Source organism: Pteronotus mesoamericanus, unplaced genomic scaffold (genome assembly GCF_021234165.1).
Source record: "Pteronotus mesoamericanus isolate MK-2021 breed Mesoamerican mustached bat unplaced genomic scaffold, CSHL_Meso_final scaffold_31, whole genome shotgun sequence".
Classification (NCBI taxonomy): Eukaryota; Metazoa; Chordata; class Mammalia; order Chiroptera; family Mormoopidae; genus Pteronotus; species Pteronotus mesoamericanus.
In genome coordinates this window covers 4733616-4753933 of record NW_026555312.1, presented here as the reverse complement: position 1 = coordinate 4753933, position 20318 = coordinate 4733616, and the positions used below count along the sequence as shown (strand labels likewise).

The following is a 20318-nucleotide window of genomic DNA, read 5'->3' as shown; positions in this document are numbered from 1 at the left end:
CTGTGGAACCTTGGTCAATCTTCTAATTCCTCTGGGATTCAGAGTCCTCCTTTGGAATTTGAATGGATTAGACGAATGCCTAAATTTCCATCTAGCTCTAACAAAGTTCTTATAATACTGTATTTTAACCTTTTTCTTATTTTTTAATCCTTATCTGAGGACATGCTTATTGATTTAAGAGAGCGGGGAAAGGAGGGAGAAAGAGAGGGAGAGAAAAACATTGATTGGTTACTATGCACCCCAACTGGGGACCAAACCCGCAACCTAGGCATGTGCCCAGGCAGGGAATCTAACCCACAACCTTTTGGTTTACAGGGATGATCTAATCAGACCATACTGGCCAGGGCTTAACCTTTTTCTTATATGGTTTTTCTTTCAGTAGAAACTAAATTCTCTTTTTTTGGAGGGTGGGGTGGGGGAAGTTGGAATCAAATCTTAATTCATTTTTGCAACTTAGTGCCCAGAACCAATGCCTGTTTTTTGACTCCGAATAAATGAATGCCCCCTAGAGTCCTTACAGTTAGAAAAGGCATAGCAGATTTTTGGTGTAACAGGTTAGTAGCTAATGTTTACATAATTTTATATAATAAACATAAAAAAATAACAACTGGTGTGCATTTATATGATGTTTGATATTCAATATACAGATTCTATTGCTGATCATTTGAAGATTTGTTTATTTAGGAACGGAATTCTAAACCAAAAAGTTCCCTTACTTGTGACATATTTTAGAGAAGTTGTCAGTTACAAAGCTTTTCAGAGAGGCTAATTCTACTAAATATTATCATCAGAAGGGCCATGCCCACCAATATCAAAAAGGTATACAAGTGTTCACTCCCTAGTACCATTTTGAGGAAAAAAGTTTTATACTTGCCTTGCTACCAAAATTACAGACTTAATGACAATTTGATCAACGTCTTATGGAAGCAGAGTATATAGACAGACACCTGGAGAAAGCAAACATACATGTGTGCAAACAGTTTACCTCAGTAACTCGACTCCCTCATGTACCCATTTTTCAAGTTAATATTTAGTGCAGGCATTTATTGCACGTGCAGTTATAAAATCTCTCTACTATGGAATAGAAAATGGAATTAACTAACTATAAAGGGAGTCTATATTGGTAAAACAGATGGAGAGCTTTCTCACTTCTTTTGAACACGGGCAGATGTCTCTCTGGATATATCCCAAAAATTTAGAGTTAAAAGGAATTCCATTTCTCTGTTTTAGTAACAATGTGATTGAAATTTGAGCTGCATTTACTTCACAATTTCCTAGACCTTAACTGTTGGGAAAATGAAGGTGTTTTGCTTTTTAAAAATTATTTTTAAAATTTTATCTTTAAATTACAGTTGACATTCATTTTATGTTAGTTTCAGGTGTACAGCATAGTGGATAGATGATCATATACTTTACAAAATAATCACCCTGATAAATCTAGTACTGTTTGACACTATATACAATTACTACATTATTGACTATATTCCCCATGCTGTACTTTGCATTCCTGTGACTATTCTGTAACAACCAATCTGAACTTCTTAATCCCTTCATCTTTCCACCAAGACCCAGCCCCTGTCCCCTCTGGCAACCATTAGTCTGCTCTCTGTATCTATGAGTCTGTTTCTGTTTTGTTTTTTCATTTATTTTGTTTTTCAGATTCCACATATAAGTGAAATCATATGGTATCTTATTTTTTGTGTCTGACTTATTTCACTAAGCATAATACCCTCAAGGCTTTTTTCTATATTCAGCTGTCAGCCTCAACCACACCAACTCATCAATCCAAGTTTGAATGTAACTCACAGGTTAACTACATAAATTGACACAAGCACAATATATTTTTTTATTGTTAAATTACTATGTTACCATATGCAGAACAAAAAGTAAAGGAACAGATCCACTTGTGCATTCACATTTTAAATTCTTGAGTGATAAGTGAACAAATGATCAGTTAGGAAAGGAAAATAGAAGGGCTTCCCTATAAGTCTTCTAATTTTTCCAATAATAAAACATGCTCAAAAATTTAGAAAAACTTGTTTTCTACATGTGATATATTAATAAACAAACTATGTTTACTTCAATAAATTGTAAAGATTCCCTCAATATTAAGGGCAGTGCATCTCTAGCTAATGTAATTATCACTTGGATATAACATAAACATCAAAAAATAAAGGGGTGGCATAGTTCAACATTTCCCAAAGTGTTAGTACTCTTAATGCTGAGTTTCCAGTTCCAAAATTGTCCATTCCCCTTGGGGTGAACAATCTTCCGAGGAAAAACTAGCCATGGTGATGCTTGTGGAGGAATCAACTGGAGAGGTTAGTTCACTCCATCTGTTCAAAGTGTCAACATGTGCTTTACCCTGAGGTTTTGAGCTGTCTCGTGCTAAAAGTAGTGTCTGATTGATTAGATACTGTGCTAAATTTAAGTCTTCAGGAACAGAATTTGTAATATTTAAGTTTGAATCCTGTTCAGAGAGCAGTTGCTTTAATAGTGTCCAATCTTGTTTTGCAAAGTGTTGGTCATCTTCCAAATCCATGTCTGTGATATGTGTTTCTGACTCCATTTTCTGCTCAAATGCTTCTATTACATCCATCTCATATATTGGAGAGAGGGTTTTTGAAGGCCGATGGTCATAAATGTAGGTTTGTGCCAGTGTATCACAATCATCTATGTCTCCTGAAATAATTCATAATACTACACAATGTAAAAATTGCACATGTTGGTACCCTCAGAGTTTTGTAACAATATAACAGTTATAGTCCAAAAAAGAAAACAAAAACCAAGAACGGGGAAAAAATAACATTTATACAAAATTGACAAGATTTTTGGGGCATTTCTTTTTCTATTTAAAAAAGGAACAACTCAAGGATAATTAATGTTTAGCAGCAAAATCAAAATCGGCAACTAACAATAATTTCAATACTTTGAAAACTTGTGATACAGAAAACAACAGAAATTATTTAAACATAAGCATGGAATTTGCACATATATCTAATTCACTACAATAAAAACTTAAAGAGGAAAAAAGACACGGTTATTTGATGTTGACTTTTAGGTAAGTCAGTTCCAAAAGGAGAATAAATACATTTTATCTAAAGCCTTATTTGTATATTGCACATGCAAAGGAGGATGCAAGCAAGGACAAACAAAAAAGTACAATTTTAAGGAGCTCCCTATTCTTGTGATTTTGCTGAACAGGAGCTATTGATCAATATTTTTCTTAGTTCTGATATACAATAGCTACTTGGTCAGAGACTATTGCATATTTTAAATTCCTATAATAAGGAAAACAAACACAAAACAGACAGAAAATCATCTATACATATGAAATAAGCCAGGCCTTTTTCATATACTATCATTGCTTCTAAATATAGTCTCTTTTAGGAAATTTATCTTTTTACTTGAAAATTTTAGAATAGAATTATAGTGATCCTTAAACACTTGATCTCTGTAAAATGTATATAAATTGTAATAATTAATCTAGTTAAAATAGCTCAGTGTTTTTAGTTACACATTACTATAGTTATTGCACAGACCTCTTAGATATATACTAGCATAATCCATAAATCATATCCAATGTATAATAAAATTTCTAATAGTCAAGATTTCTTATGCTAAATTAGATATAAATAACTAAGTAATAGCAAACTAAGTTTTTCTCTTTATTCTTTCATGTAAAATCTTAAGAGTAAGTTAACTCTAATAAATAACCAAAATTTTTACTAGATATTGATTCTGCACTAGGATTTTAAGTGAACAATAAAGAGTAACTAGCTAATTTTAATATTATTAAGAAATTAACTTTTCATTTAAAATTTGCCTCTGTTGCTTAAATAATTATTCTAACTAAAATATAACATTCAGGGCTAAATACAACTTCAAAATTCTGTAAACTAATTTTCTTATGGGTTTAACATTTCTATTTCTGTACATTACCTGCAGATAAAGCAATTTTAGCTTTTTCAGTAGCTGGAGAATGGCTCTCTTTCACTTGACCTCCCTGAGGCAGAAGCTGACTCCAACAGGAGTCCAGAGATTTTGTAGAGCTGTTCTTTGGTATGTCAGAATTGGATTCTCTTTGATGAAGCTCCAAATGACATGGTCTTTCTTGAGATTTTATTTCAATGTCTGAGAGTTTGCTGCATTGCTGAAAGTCACTTTCTACAGTGCTTCCATTGTTTACTTTTTTATTTTCTGGAAGAAGCTGTCTGTCTTCTTTGGACAGGACGTCAATTGTATATTTTTTTTCTGTGACAGAAGCACTCTGTTTATCTTTTCCTGACGGGTCAATGCTACTAAATCCCAAGAGAAAGCTTTCGTTTTTACATACATTATTCCTTTTATCTTGTTTACATTCTAAAATACTACCTTCGTTTTTGTGTGAGTTTCTGGAATAGCAGGTCGTTCTAGGATGTTCATGAGAAACACCATCAAAAACATCAGAAGGTGAAAGAAAATCTGTAGAAGGCAGAAAGGGAGTATGGACTTCTCCTTCATCAGATCCCAGTTCTTCACATTCATCTACTGAGAGTAAAACTGACCTTTTGAAATTTTTAGTTGCAGAAAACTCGTGACTTTCATTTTCAGTTGCATCTTCAAAAGCTAAATTAATTATCCCCTGAAAATGCTGAGGAGCTGAATTAGACATAGAGAAATTTTCTGCAACATTTTCAGCTTCAGATCTTTCATCTTCTGTTTCATCTGCTGAGGAAGAAACTTGATCTACTTCCTGAGCAAACTGGACACTGCCTCGTAGACTATTTTCTTTTTCCCTAGGGTGGACTATTGTAGATCGAGACCAAATTTCTGGCCTTTTTCTAGGAACCTCATCATCACTTGTTGAGTTAACTTGGAAAAGATCATTACTACTTTGCTTTTTCATTTTCACTTCAATTCTTAAGTTACTGTCATATATTTTTAATTCTTCAGGAGTACTGGTATCGCTGCTACTTCTTCCAAGAAAATCATGGCACAGCATAGTGCCACATTTAGAAATACCCCTGTCATTTGACCCATCATCATCCTGAGACCCTCCAGCATCATAGTCTTCAGACCTGGGCTTTATGTCATCCGAGGATGTGGTAGCACTGCCAGTGTCAGATTCAGGACTCTCTCTCTGATGCAGAACACTGGTACTCAAATTCCAGTGACTCACGAATGGAGCTTCTGTATTTTCATGGCTCTCTAGAATTTCTGTTGTTTCCATATCTTTAGGAGAATTTTTTCCTGATATTTGTTCCAAAAAACACTTGGAAGAACTATCTGAGTCTGCCGTAGCATATTTGTCTTCATTCATTGCAGAATCATCAGATAATTGACTAGGAACTGTCTGCTCTACATGAAATTTAGGTTTTCCATCACCTTGTATAGTATGTAAGGTATCCTTTGTCCTTTCAGTAGAACAAGGTACAACATCTTTCACACATTCAATGCTTGATTTTTTGGTTGGGTCTTTTCTCTCTTTGTGCTTCTCCTTATCTAATACTGAATGGATTTGCTCTGCATTTGTTGGGTCTAAATCACAAATTGGATTAGAGTTCAAGAGGTTTTCACCTGGATTTGGAATCACAGATTTTATGGCAGTGGTGCTATAAAATTTTGGATCTACATTTCCACTTCCATCAGAATGACAGTGTAATTTAGCTGTGTTGCATTGATCTATTTCTTTGTGACCAGACAATTTTGTTTCACTGTTTTCTGAACAAATCTGTCTTGAGTCCAATTCATGTTTTATTGATTTATCAGGGTTTGAAATATTTTGGCATTCTAATACCAATTTCTCTTTTTCTTGAGTGTTTAGTGGCTTTTGTGGGCCAGGTGTACATGATGACTGGAATGCTTCTGTGCCAATGATTTTAGATGTGAGGTTAACTGGAGGTTCATGAGGCTTCTGTTCAATAACACTGACGTTATTACTTTTTTGGACAACAGATGTTTCACTTTTTAAAGGTCTTTGAGAAGAAGATTGAGTCTTTAATATGACCTGTCCAGGAAGCATTTTCTGTTTTGAATGTTTATTATTCAAAGTTTCACCTTTCTTAGATTGATTCAAGTTTTTAGGTATTGCCACCATTTTTGCATTAACTTTAGGCAAAGTTGTTTGCCCTTGCTTGACAATTTTTCTCTTAGGTGTTTGTTTTTCTGTTGTACTGTGTTCCAACTTCGTCACATTTCCATCAGACTGCCTTGAAGAGACTGAAGATTTTACTGAATTTGGTGACTCTCCTTGGCATCCTAAGAAAAGAAAATACAAAAGTATAGTATACCTTCTAATTGTGAATGAAATTCAATATTTGTTTTTAAATTATTTTAGAAGAAATAAAATAAATAAAACAGCAGAATGGTAACATACCTACATTCAAATGGATAATTAAATAGGAGTTAGTGGCACAGTAAAATAAAAAAGGAAAATATTTTTCTATTATAAACAGACTATTCCAAAGTCTTAATTAACTTAAAATTGGATCTCTCTTCCTCAAATAAAGAGCCCTGATTCTTATTCCAGAATTGGATTTGCATAAATATATGGGGGTAGAAAATTCTGATTTTCTTATACCAAAAGAGCAGTAAGGGACTTCCCTTTGAAATTTTTTTGGGAAGAAAGACTATATTCCACACAGCTGAAAAGGAGAATCAAGGTAAACATAAAATAGAAATGTTAAAACTGCTGCAATTTTTTTTCCTCAACCATGGACAAAACTAATTTATTTCTTATAACCAGATCATTATTATTATAGCTTTTTAGGGTTAACAACTTATATATGCAGTTGAAACTAAAACCAGTAACTGAAAGAAAAGAGGATTAATTTTGGGAATCTTTTTGTCCGGACTGGTTAAAATCCTAGAGATCACATTTTGGGCACTGTCAAACAGAATTACCAAATATCATTAAATTTTATTTATTTTATTTTTTGACCCCTTCCCCACATACCTAAATATTTCTTTTTTAACATATTTTATTTTAACTATAACATGAATAATTGTTCTCTGCCTTATTTTTTATTTACTTTCAGTACTATTCATTATGTAACTCAACACTGTTTTTAGGATTTTACAAACTGCTCCTAATGCATAAATCAAGTTAATCTTTAAAATCAGTTATTATGTTAGCAAATTATGCAATTTGATTGGCACTCTTTTCTTTCTTGGAATAGATCCCAGAGGAAAAATTCTTCCTCCTATGTATCACAGCTCTCTAGACTGCACCATTACTTTTTAAAGAATCTTTAGTGCTGGTTTTACAGATGGAATTCCTAGTTATTAAGGCAACTTTGAAGTAAACCTGACCATAATACATAAAAGGACCAGAAATGCAGATAGTAGTGACCCCCTTAATTATTTCTCACAGAAGGCAAAAACCAAACCAGCACCCCAGAATACCAAAATATTGTACTTGTTTGAAATGTAAATGTATAAAATCTCATTTCTATAGCATGAAACAAATGTAAAATGAGTGAAATTATGTTATATATTGCTTATTTGCTGCTCAAGTTCCAAATCAGGGCTCTGCTTATTCAATTCAAACAAAGAAGGAACACCAGGATTATGTCAGCTTTACCTTGAGTTTTAGCAAGATTAGATGGGGCATTCTTTGTCCTCTGATGAGCTGTAGCACATCCATTGTCATGTCCTCTTTTCTTTAAAACTGCCTGTGGCACTGGATCACTACATCCTTTGCTAGTGACCTTCTTTAGAACACTAAGAAAAATGATTTGCATTCAGCATTACATTGAAATTCCAAAACATGAGTGTTTTTTTTAAAAGATTTTATTTATTTATTTTTAGACAGAGGAGAAGGGAGGGAGAAAGATAGGGAGAGGAACATCAATGTGCGGTTGCCTCTCACGCACCCCCTACTGGGGATCTGGCCTGCAACCCAGGCATGGGCCCTGACTGGGAATCAAACCGGCGACCCTTTGGTTTGCAGGCCGGAACGCAATCCACCGAGCTACACCAGCCAGGGCCAAAACATGAGCTTTTAAAAGTCCCGTAAACAAAATAATATTTTTTCTCAAATAAATAAAAAATATCTTTTAGGTTATAAAACTGTAACTCAAGCTTGGTAAAACAATGTATAATCAAGTGTGACAAATGTAAATTATTTGCATCAATCATTTTGCAGAAATATACTAACTTGTTTTAGTAAATAAGTTTTAAAATATCATTATGTAAATATTTTAAATTTCCTAACAAAAAAGATATTTTAAAATATTTAGCCAGAAGTCAGTATATGATTAACTTTCAGAGAAAGCTAATGTATGGGTAAAACAATGAAGACTTACCTATTACTTATATTAGTTTCTTGTTCATGAATGCTTTTTTTACTTGAAGTTCCATTGGTAACTTTTGAAACAGTTTGAGATTTTATGGCTGTAAAATAAGAAAAAGTGAGTCATGAGATAGAACACTAAATATGTAACAATTATGTACAAAGTTACTAGTCCGACACTGTAAACAAAATTAAATGTCAAGATGAGAAGAACTGTGTTTTTTCTGTTTGCATGAATATATGTAACTAAATACTTTTTTTGCATTGAAACTAAAAGTCCAAAACAAGTCATTTTTTCTAGGAATTCTGTCAGGAAATATTAAATATTAGAGCGCTAAAACCCACCTACAGCTGAAGTTTTGATACTTTCTACATTGCTTTTTAATGTCTGTCCTGGAGAGTCACAAAAGGCCAGTTTATGACCAGTTGGCTTCTCTTCTGTTGATCCATTTTCTTTTGGTTCATCCAAACTTTCAGTGGAAACCAGTAATTCCATACTTGAATTTGTAGATTTGCTGGAGCGTTCTGTGATGCCAAGGCATGGAGAATCTTTTCCTGTCTTCAGAGGCTTTGTTCTGGCTTGCACATTTAAATTTCCAGCAAGTACCTTGGGTCTGGCACCAGTAGTTTGTCCTTGACTTCTCACTTCCTTTCCATTTAATGTATTTTTGTGTCCATTTGCTGCTGCTGTTGCTGATCTTTCCACAACTTGTCTAGGTGACATGTTTGCTGACTTTGCACTATCATTGTTTTCTGTTTTGGGTTTTATTATAGCTTTGGGTTTTCCAGGAACATTTTTTCCCCCAGATTTTAATTCTTTTGGAATCTTAGATGCTATTTTTATACCATCCTTTTCTTTTACATCATCATGCTTCAACGTTTTATTTATAGTATTTCTATTAGTACTTGATGAATGTCCAGATGCTCCTAATCCATCAGATTTCATCTTTTGATGAGTAGAGGGACAACTCCACCACTTTTTCTTGTTATTTTCTCTCAAAGATTTGTTTTTTATAACACCAGAGTCAGAGACTTGTCTTCTTTGCTACAAAGAAGAAAAAAGTACCTTGTAACTTGACTTATGTCTTTGACATAAATACTTTACATTTTATTAAGCCAGTTTTTCAAAGAAAAAGAACCCCAGCAACATCTATATTGTAACTTAGGTCCACTCAAAAGTTGAAGTATCTTTGGTCATTTTGAGCAATACTTTCAATGTGTCTTTGATAACATTATCTTATTAATCAAATCTAAAATATAGCACAAAATATTTAAGGTCTATACTATTTTAAAAGGCATATTACTTAACTTTATGAAGTTATGATAGAGGATTAATAACTAATAGGGTCTAGATGCCTTGAGTGAATGATAACAATATCCAATACTTTTGAGGGTCCAATCCCAAGGTCTGTGCTAAAACACTTTTCATGTATCATCTCACTTAATCTTCACAACAGTACGATAAGATAGCTCCTGTTGCTATCTCTATTTTTTAGGCAAGAAACTGAGGATTAAAACAGATATGTGATTTACCCATGATCACATGCTGATGGGAATGGAGCTAGGACTTGGCCTCATTATCTACTGCTTTAAGTAGGTAGTCATCCATATGGAATAATTTGAGAGACATTATCAAGATTTTCACCCAAAATTCTCTTTTCAACCCAAATGCCAGAAATTTTATCCTCTGTGGTAAGAATAGTTTACTTCTTAGAGTCCTCATTAAAATACAAACAATCAAAACCTTCTGAGAAACATTTCATATCTGAAAAGCCTGGTTTTTAAAAGAAACAAGATAGTAATATAGAAAAAAAAAAGATAGTAATACAGTATTGGTTGTCAGGAGGAAGTGGAGGAAAAGAGATGGCTCCTAAAAATAGGTAAAAAGGGGAAAATGGAATGGCACTGAAAACAAATGCACCTATTTTATTACTTTGTTTAGAAAGAACCAACCTTAATATGGAAGGGAACAAAATTTTTTTTAAATTGGTAGGAATTTTAAAATACAAATTTAAGATTATACTGACATTTTGTAATGTAAATACTTCCCCCCTGCGCCCTGAAAAGCTATATGAAATTGTAGTGGTAGGAGGGAGAGCCAGTGTTATCTTCATCTTTGTATCCTTTAGCACTGTGCCCATCAAATACTGGGAATGCAAAAAAAAAAATTATATTTTTAAACCTGAGCATATATTGATATATAAGTTCAAGGTCTGATTATTTCTAAATATAGAAAGCTTCTAAATACATTAAAATTTTGTCTAAGATAAAAATAACATATGTGTATGTGGGTGTATGTATGTTCATACATAATAAGTAATAACCTAAGTTTAGGAAAAAGCAAGGTATGCTAATAAAAGAATCATTAGATTCCTGTCCTAGTTTTGTCTCTGACTTAGGATATTTAAGAAGTCATTAACATCTCTGGGCCTTAGATTATGCATGTCCAGAGGGCAGAGACTGGTCCTACTCAGTACAGTGTTCTAGGATTCTGTGTAACATTTATAAAGTGCAAACAGGCTTAGCTCTCATTTTTTATTTTCTTAATAAATCTTAGCTCAAAATATTTTATTTAAAAAAATTTATTTATTTCATTCTTTATTTTTAGTACCTAAAACTAAGTAGACCTCTTCCCACCCTTAACACTGATCTTACTTAACTTATTCTACCATACTTTATTTTAAAGCATCACACTTTGGGTGAGATGCATATAGTACACTCTTTTAGAAATTTCACATTAACATAGTACATCATGATGAGGCTTCAATGTATATGCATTTCTAGGCATCCTCTGACTTGGGTCTGCAAAATTTACCTATATTACCTGTACACAAATGGACAACTGGTAGTGGTCACCATATGCTACTGACAAAAATGAAGAAAGAGAGAGTAATCCTCTAAAGCAATCCTCTTAGTCACCCTTTAGGTTCTAGTACTATTCCCTCTTGTTCTGTTTTTTAGCTTTTTAATACAGAAAAATTTAAACAATCATGAGAAGACAAAACGGTATAATGAATCCCCATGTACCTATTATCTTTAACAATTATCAACTCTGGGCTGCTTTTGTTTAATATATAACTACCCCTATTTTATTTTGAAGGAAATCCCAGACATCATATTTTGATACTATCAATCTTTTAAAACATTTTTCTCTGCCTTTTATTAACTTTCCTACCTCCAAAAGATGTCATCTCTTTTTAGAAAACACATTTATTTGTTCTACACTCATTGAACATGTATTACATACCAGATAATTGCACATAAATTATTTCACTTAATTTTCACTGCTAGGTTTTTTCATTCCATTTTATAGCTAAGCATACTAGGACTCACAGATGACATAGATAATAAATGTGAACTCAAGGTCTGAACTCTTCTGATTCTATGTCCAATATCCAATTTGGAATACCACTGCCTTTCTGAGGGAAACATTACCCTGTTTTTTTTCTTGTGGTTAAGAGAATAAACCCTTGGACAACCTGAAAGACAGGGGAATTAGGAAGAACAATGAGACTTTGATCAATTTTGCTGTAAGAAAAGGAAGGAGGAAAAGCCTGGTTGGTAGAGTTAATAAGACAGGGAAAGGAAGGCAGGTAGGCTAATTCTTGAGGCCTTAAAAAAAAATACCCTAGAGGGGATAACAAGGTACATCGAAAAAAGTATCCTAAGGGTGCATTTTGTAGAGTATGTTCAGTGTAACTCTACAATATGCCTAACAGGGGCCTAGGGGGAGTCTAGTGTTGTTTTGTGATTATAACAGTTGGGGAAATTTTGGATAAAACAGAATTCAACAGTGTTCCGTACTACAGTGTTTCTCAGAGCTTTGAAGGTGCCAGTGTACATTCTCAGTCTGTAAGAGGAGCTATGGTGTGCAGCAATTCTCAAATATAGTTGATGCTACATGTTCTTAGGCAGAACATATGAGGGAGCTGGTACTCTATGGAACACACGCTTTGGGAAACAGTCCTAGGAAGTTTACTGGCAAAAAATCTCCGGCATCCCACAGTTTTTCTCAGACGACAACTGAAACTTGGCCCCTGCCTCAAGCTGTAAGAGCTCTTAGTTGTGGCTTAGAGTTGTGTGAGTTCTTTATCTGCTGGTTGATGAGGAAGAGATTCTCTATTCCACTCTTCAAGGGCAGGCAGTATGTTCTTTGCATTCAAAACTGAAACTCTCATTGTATGTCTCTGTATCACTGTACTGCACGTACTAGGTTAGTATAATTTCATACTTCAAATATATTATTAAGTGACAATCTTTAAGGTAGCTAGCTTAGAGCCCTAACCATCATTAATAACATTTCTGGATAAGAAAATAGTATTTCACATTATAGTAAATACACCAAGTAATTTATGTATGTGATAAAAAACAAATATCATACAATTTATCATCTTAACTATTTTTAAGTGGGCAGTACAGTAATGTTAACTACACAATACTTGTTGTGCAACAGAGCTCTAGAACTTTTTCATCTTGCAAAACTAAAACTCTATATCCAATGAAAAACAATTCCTTGTGCCTCCGGATCCTGGCAATCACCATTCTGCCTTCTGTTTCTAAGGTCCGGACTACTTTAGATACTTCATGTAAGTATACTAATTAACTTTTAAAGCACAACTCTACTCTTCTTGGTTCTAATTGACTTTTTCACACAAAATATTTATTACATGAATTAAAATCTTAGTATAGAGAAAACTGGGACAACCAAAATTTTTTTTTGTAAGAAATAGGTTAATTAGAAAACAGACATTGAATTAGGTCTAGAATTCTAGACATTTTCTCTTCTATTGGAATAGCTCCAGTATGTTCGTTGCCAAAAAGGTTTTCAAGGAAATAAAAAAGGTAGACGGTATTACACTTTCTATGCCAGCTGGATATCAAAAATTCACATCATTTAAAAATTTATGAAATGTTCACTTGATTAAAAAAAGACTCAAAATTATTCCCATTAAGAAATAGTTTTAATTAAAGAAAGGACAGATTTTAAAAATTATTTTGAAACATACAATAATGAATTTTAAATTATTTGCTATCCTTTTTCATTTGGACCTAAAAAGTTTTAAAAGTTTACCTGAGAGCTACTGAATATAGGCTTTTTACCGAGTCTTCGATCATCACCTTTGTCAAATGCAGCTGTAAAAGGAAACAGCAATTTATTTTTATAGGATGCAGTAGAATTAACATAGAATTAGAGGAAAAATAGTATAGTAGCAGAAAGAGCTATGTCTCTAGGGAAAATAACTTTAAAATACCTGAAATCAATCTGATACACACAGACAATTCCCTATTATAGTAAAACAAATAATTCTTAAAGAACCACATTTTTATTCTTATTTTCTGGTTCCTATGAATTTTGTTATAAAATTAATAAATGAGAACTATAAAATCTCAGAGAGAAGATTCATACATTTATAAAAACTAAAATTTTCTGAAGCTGTAAAATTTTAGAAATAACTGGTTTCACTTGGTATTCCAAATTTCAAAAAATTACAGATTGTGGTAAGTGTAATATTTTATAAGCTATTAAATATGAGAAAATGTTTACCCTAAGTTGTAAAGATACGTTTGAAATGAACTATAAATATTATCTGGCTTTGCAGTTATATCATAGGAAGGAAGAAAGAGGAAAACATAAGGTTCTATTGAAAAGAAAACAATAAACAATCCTCAAACTCCTATTTTTTTAGAATTACATAAATATCTACTTTATAGATTAGGCTGATATGGGAATTACTGGAGAACTCACATTTACATTCTTCAAATAAGAATTGAAATGACATCAGGAAAATATATAGGAATAATGGTACAAGAACTATAAATATAGTTTAATACATTTTTTGCCTTTTGAAGGTTATGGGGCTCTAAACATATATTTTGAAGAAATACATGTAATTTCCAAAAATTATTTTTTTATTAAAGCAACTGAAGAAAAATACATTAAATTATCTGTAACTCTACTATGCATCTTCTACTATTTCTATTCTATAGGATATGTACTATAAGACAAAGCAGGACCCTAGAAATGGCATTGTCAGGACTGATTTATAGTTAGCAAATGACTTTGCACAATACTAGACAGGAAGAAATTATTACATGATTTCTCCCAAAGGTCAGTAACTCAAACTAGAAGAAAGAAATCTTATAACAAAGACAACCTAGAATCACCCCTTTCTCTGGGGTTTCTCCATGCAATAATTCTCTATAAGTCAGGAATCATTATAATTCAACATATTTAAGATTTAAAAAACATTATTTTTACACTGATGTAAATGTAATAGGTTGAAAAGTTCTCTTTGACAATTAGTTGGATTACCAATAATATTTTGTTTTAGATATGTGTATATGTGTGTGTGTATAGTAAATATATATATATTTACATGTCATTTTAATTAGCACTTTGAAGAATTAAGACAAAGAACACTGAAGCTCAACTTAGCTAAGAAATCCTCTAAAATGAAGAAAAATAAAGTTCACTGACAATCAGAAGAAAGTTGACTGACATCTACTCATAGAATGCTGACCTTTTTTCTTCACATTTTACTTATTTCATAGTAAATTAAAACTGTCATCTAAAAATCAATATAAAAAGAGTCACAAAGAAAAAATGTCCAGTTTCTAAAGACTTCATGATTTCTGTTGGTTTTATGATTCTGTTTTATTTATTTATTTATTTATTTTTTATTTCTTTGAAAAGTGTTCTCAAGATCACATCTAGGTATACTATTATGTTATACTCATAACACAAGACAGAGCAAATCATATTCTGACTAAACCATTAAAGAATTTAATCTATCTATGAATTATCAAGAATATATTGTATCACATATGGCTTCCATGTTTTATAATGCAAAAATGTTTGCTTCAGAAAATACAGTCTCTAGTCTCTTAACTTAAAATGTTTAAAAGTACATTTGCTCAATCTGCCAATATTTTTTCTAAGACACCTGCTTTAAGCCAAAAATAGTCATGAAGCCATTTTATTCCATACACTCAAAATTTTATTTTAATATTTTTGAAACAAATATACATTTTGAGCAATATATACCTTTTGTTTAATGTTAATGTTTCAAATAGTACCTATTAAATGTCAGAGACCACTGTGTGGCTCCTGAGGGACACTCCGCAATAGCACATACCGTATCACTGAACCAATCAATTGTGAAATTAAGCCATCTAATACAGGCAACAACCACAAGAAAGGGCATTATATGCAAAAGATGGAAAAAGCTTTATGGAAAAATATATTTTAAAAGGGAGAGAAAGTATGTTTGGTGATCTGTTTTATATGGATTACATTTTCCTACACTTCTAATCTCTTTAAGTAAAACAAGAATGCTTTTAAGCAAATTTGGTTGGAACATTATTGCTAAGATAAAGTAAGATAAAAAATTTATACATAAATATATATATGAAATGAGTTTCATTTTCTATGAACAGCAAAAAAGCATGATTTATTAAAACTGCCTTAACATACTACCACTGGTTTCAATCAGAAAGCTATTATTGAACAGAAGCAAACAAATATTAATCCTACCACTTATTAGAATCCTCTCAAAATATCCCTTCTCACAAAGATTATAATATAAGAATAAAAAATCTCAAGGCTAACATACCTGCTTGGATTTTCTGTTGATGATCTGTGCTCATCAGCTTCCAGCTTTCTGTGTGACGAACAGCATAGAAAGACTGAACCAGGAAGATCCACAGCTTATCACGCAGAGCCTGGATCTTGCACGTAAAACCCTGCGTTCAAGCAACAAATCAGCAGCTGGTGAGAGCCACATTGTCATAGCAACCAGTCATTATTCCTTTCCGAATCTACTTATTCCTAAACTAGATCAATGATGTCATCACTTAGATTTTTAAGATTGTCGGGTACATGTTATTTATGAAAGCTTACTCTTCACCACAGAATTTTACAGTGAACATGAAGCTAAACCTTATCCTTTCAACCAAACATTATTTTAAACCACCAATGGCCTTTTACATGAATACCTTCCACAGCCTTTTCAAATCCACTATGACATTACAAGGTCAAATAACTCTATGCAATCATAATAAATATGATGAAAATTGTAAAATCATTCTTGTTGAATACAAAATGTCAGTAAGTTACAATTAGCCTAGTAATTACCATTATTAACTGCATTTAAAAATAAGTAATATTTTAATTATACTTTTCTCCAGTCAATCCTACTTTAAATACGATTACTTTAAGAGAAAAAGGAATTAAGAATATATTATAAAATAAAATATACTGATGATTAAAATTTCTAAAAAATTATTTTAAATTCTCTATGTTTATATTTAGGAATTTTAATGGAGTCACCAGGGAGAAACACTAGAGTTATACTATACCAATTAATATTGTTAAGTACCAAACTATGTTTTGAATTAGCCAGTAAAATTGCCAAATTCTAAACTTCTATATTATGTCCACTTGGAGGTAAATAAAAATTAAAACATTTCTGTATTACAAAATAATTCCAAGTATATATAAAAGTAGACTATAACCAACCCTCAGGTATCCATTACCTATTTTCAATGAACCATGGACCATTTAAAACATGCATATATTTTAAAATATTAAAAACAATTCAAATGCTACAGTATTTTAATGAACTATATTACATTCAGTACCATTTCTTTTGTGTTGTCAGAGTTCAGTAACATGTCCACAGCCATAAGAAGAGAGCAACTATTCTCAGTGGTAATGTTTTCTTCAATTGCTTTTAAAATTTTGTCCAACAGATCAGCTGTGCTGCTCATTGCTTGTGACTATAAAACATAGAAATTGACATTTAATAGGAATATAGGTAAAATGTGTAAGAAATGTGAAAGTCTGGCATATGAGCAGACCATTCATCATAACTGGCTGTATGAAATCAACCAGAAATCCTATATCCTCTGTTAATTATTATTATAATAGTTGCTGTTTTAAATATTGTAATCCCTTTCCTTTGTTAAAAAATCTGCGCATACACACACACACACACACACACACACACACACACACACACACACAGAGTTCTGAAGAACCCAATCATCCTAAAAACAGAGCTTAGAAGTAAGTAATATTAGTTCTTTAACGGCTAAAATTAGAGAAAGTGGATCCCCAGGAAAACAAAGATTTTGTGTGGACCATAATTGTATTAGTGACCAAAACAGTATCTTTATGACTTTGGTTTCTAAAATATGGCTCATGATGATAGAGGGCCAGAGTTGGCCAGAGTAACACTGGGCTTTGCCAGGGTACTGAAACATGTCCCCTCCTGCCTTCATTATACTGTGAGCCAAAAATCCTGTCCATCACTGCTCTAAATCCTATGCAAACCTGCCATCTGCTCTGGAATTTATTACAAGTTTAATCGAAGACAACCTGCATTTAAAAACTCTTGCATAATTATAATCAGAACACAAAGATGGAACTAAATATAGGATATAATCTTAAAAATAGTACCTGCAAGAAAAGAGCAAAATTTTCACTTTGAACGATCTTGGGGAAGTTTTCTATAATAAATGCAATACATTCTTCTTGTAGCTGAGATGCCATAGTCAGTGCTGTTTCTGTCCACTTCACTCTGGGTAAACTGATGATTAGCCTGTCACTTTCCATCAGAAGAAAAGCAGCATTCTTATCATTCTTATAATTTAAAAAATATTGAAAAAAGTTAGATTACGGCTCATAAAATAATTTTCTAAGCAAATCAAATACTTTTTTTTTGGTGATGCTTCCTGCAAAAACCCAAAATTTCAGGTAGCTAATATCTTTATCATTAGTTTTACTTGTACTATTTATTCATTCATTCAAAATTACCCAAAAGGGCAAACTTTGAGCTTGGAAAAAAATCACCTTTAAGAGATAGCTAAAACAAACCTGAAAGCAAGTTATAACTACAAATAAAAACTTGATTTTCTCGAGATTTTTCATTACTGAATTTTTTGTCCCTATAGATATCATTCATAATTGCATGGCTACACCAACATAGCCTTAATTCTTTTATGACTGTAAAATATGTGTTCTTTATTACAAATTTAGAAAGGCTAAAGATGACTTATAATCTGCAGTGATTTTTTCCCTCCTCTCTAATTAGGTAAGCCCCCTCATTTTATGTTTTATTCATTTGATGGTGATCTCTAATCTCCACAAATACTAATCTCTATGGTAAATAGAATGACAATACACAAATACCATGGGGTCCAAGGAAAAGCAACAACTAATAAATTACTCTATCTTATTCATGTTTGATTTGTAGTTCTTTTTTATCAATAATTACCTTATTATTTATTATATTTTTCCATTACAATTTATCCCCCCGCTTCCACCTCCACCCCATCCCCAGCAATCACCACACTGTTGTCCATGTCCATGATTGATTTATAGTTCCTAAAACAATGCTTGGTAATAACTGTTACTGAATAATTATCCAACGGATTGTAGTAGATTGAAAAACATAGGCACAATCTTTTTGTAGCTCCATCCATCAAGAGGCGAAATCTATTTCCTCATCCCTTGTACTTATACTGATCTTTTCACGTGCTCACACAAATAGTGGTGTTGTGCAAGTTTCACAGCCTAGGCCTTAAAAAGCCTTGCAGCTCTGCCTTTACCACCCTAGATCTTCAGGGACCCCGAGGCCACAGAGAAGCATGGTAAGAGAGATCACATGGAGCATGAGGCCCAGCCTCCTGTTTAGCTATCAGTTGAAAGCAGCTGCAGGACTGAGCTCAGGCAAGACCAACAAAAGAATCACCCAGTCAACCTATAGAATTGTGAGAAATGAACTGTAGTTTTAAGCCCCTTATTTTGGGGGTGGTTTGTTACTCAGTGATAACTGATAAATCTGGAAATGACAGCCAGAAATCCTTAACATACGCCGCCTGATGTAAACTTTGCACACCTTCTGTAGCTTTCAAATCATAATTCAAGCACTATTCCTTTCCCGATTCCTGTACCTACATCAGGTTCCCTTTATACATGCCATCAGAGAATCTGTCCCTTTACTTTAGATCACTTAATTCATTTTCAATTATGCAATAGTTAGCTATTTGATTAATATCTCTCTCCCTCATTAGACTGTATGTTTACTGAGTGTGAAACCATCTGTTTTTGGCTCACCATTGTATCCCCAGGGCCTAGTATGGAAATGGGTCATAGTAGACACTCAAATGTTTGTTGATCTCTTAGCATTATCAAAGACTTCAAATCTGTAAGCAAATTCCTAAGCTAAATTAAGTTTAATTCTTGAACATCAAGACTTTAAAATTTTTAACCATTCATCAAGAATTCTTTTAAAACATATACTTCCCCTGCTTTATTTATTAGAGTTAAAAAATACATACTTTACTAATTCAAGTCTTTTAAAATTATTTTAGTACCATCATCCTTTTCTCCTCTAACGACTCCCTGAGTAATGGCAATTACTAAGAGTTTTAGGCAATAATCACAATTTGACCTACTATAGGTATTTTCCTGTTAGTAGTGCCAAATGTATGGCATTAAAGTAAACTTGGCAGATATCTACAAAATGTTTACTACAGACCTATGTTATGTGCTCTGACAGTACCCTTTTTTAAAATACAGATATAGAATATAGTTGTCATAATTTAGCTTGTAATCTATTGAAAAACTAAAATATGAACATAAGTGATAACATAGGTGGTATGTGATCTTATCCCATACTGATCTGAATTTATAATAACATTAAATGTCAGAGTAGCCTGAGGTTCAAAGAAGAAAGAAAATGTAATACTCTTCTAGACCAAACACATAAAATTTTAATAGTTAACAGAACACATAGTTAAGACTTCAAAAAATATATATGGGGCATTATCAAAAGAAGCCTCCCTCTTCCACCTCTCCCAAGCTACCCATTTCCCCTTATCCCAATCAATACTATTTATTTTCTGTTTCTTTCCAGAGTTATGTACAAACACAAATACATGTAATTTTTGCCTTATTTTACTCAAATGGAGTCTTTCATATGCATAGTACTCTGGACTGTTAGCATACATCTGGAATATTTTTATCAGAATATAAGGA

At 32.7% G+C, this 20318-nt stretch overlaps 1 protein-coding gene across 1 annotated transcript in view; it reads right to left on the bottom strand.

Annotated features, from left to right (window-relative positions):
• Window positions 1-1861: 1861 nt before the first annotated feature.
• BTBD8 (BTB domain containing 8) overlaps window positions 1862-20318 on the bottom strand; it is a 96258-nt gene continuing 77801 nt past the window's right edge. The window contains exons 10-18 of the mRNA XM_054592128.1: window positions 17736-17918; window positions 16916-17053; window positions 15889-16018; window positions 13347-13408; window positions 8621-9320; window positions 8289-8376; window positions 7565-7704; window positions 3943-6240; window positions 1862-2682 (exon numbers count right to left, since the gene is read on the bottom strand). Of these exons, the coding sequence (XP_054448103.1) occupies window positions 2216-2682; window positions 3943-6240; window positions 7565-7704; window positions 8289-8376; window positions 8621-9320; window positions 13347-13408; window positions 15889-16018; window positions 16916-17053; window positions 17736-17918 (4206 nt within the window). The 3' untranslated portion in view covers window positions 1862-2215. The remainder of the gene's footprint in view (window positions 2683-3942; window positions 6241-7564; window positions 7705-8288; window positions 8377-8620; window positions 9321-13346; window positions 13409-15888; window positions 16019-16915; window positions 17054-17735; window positions 17919-20318) is intronic.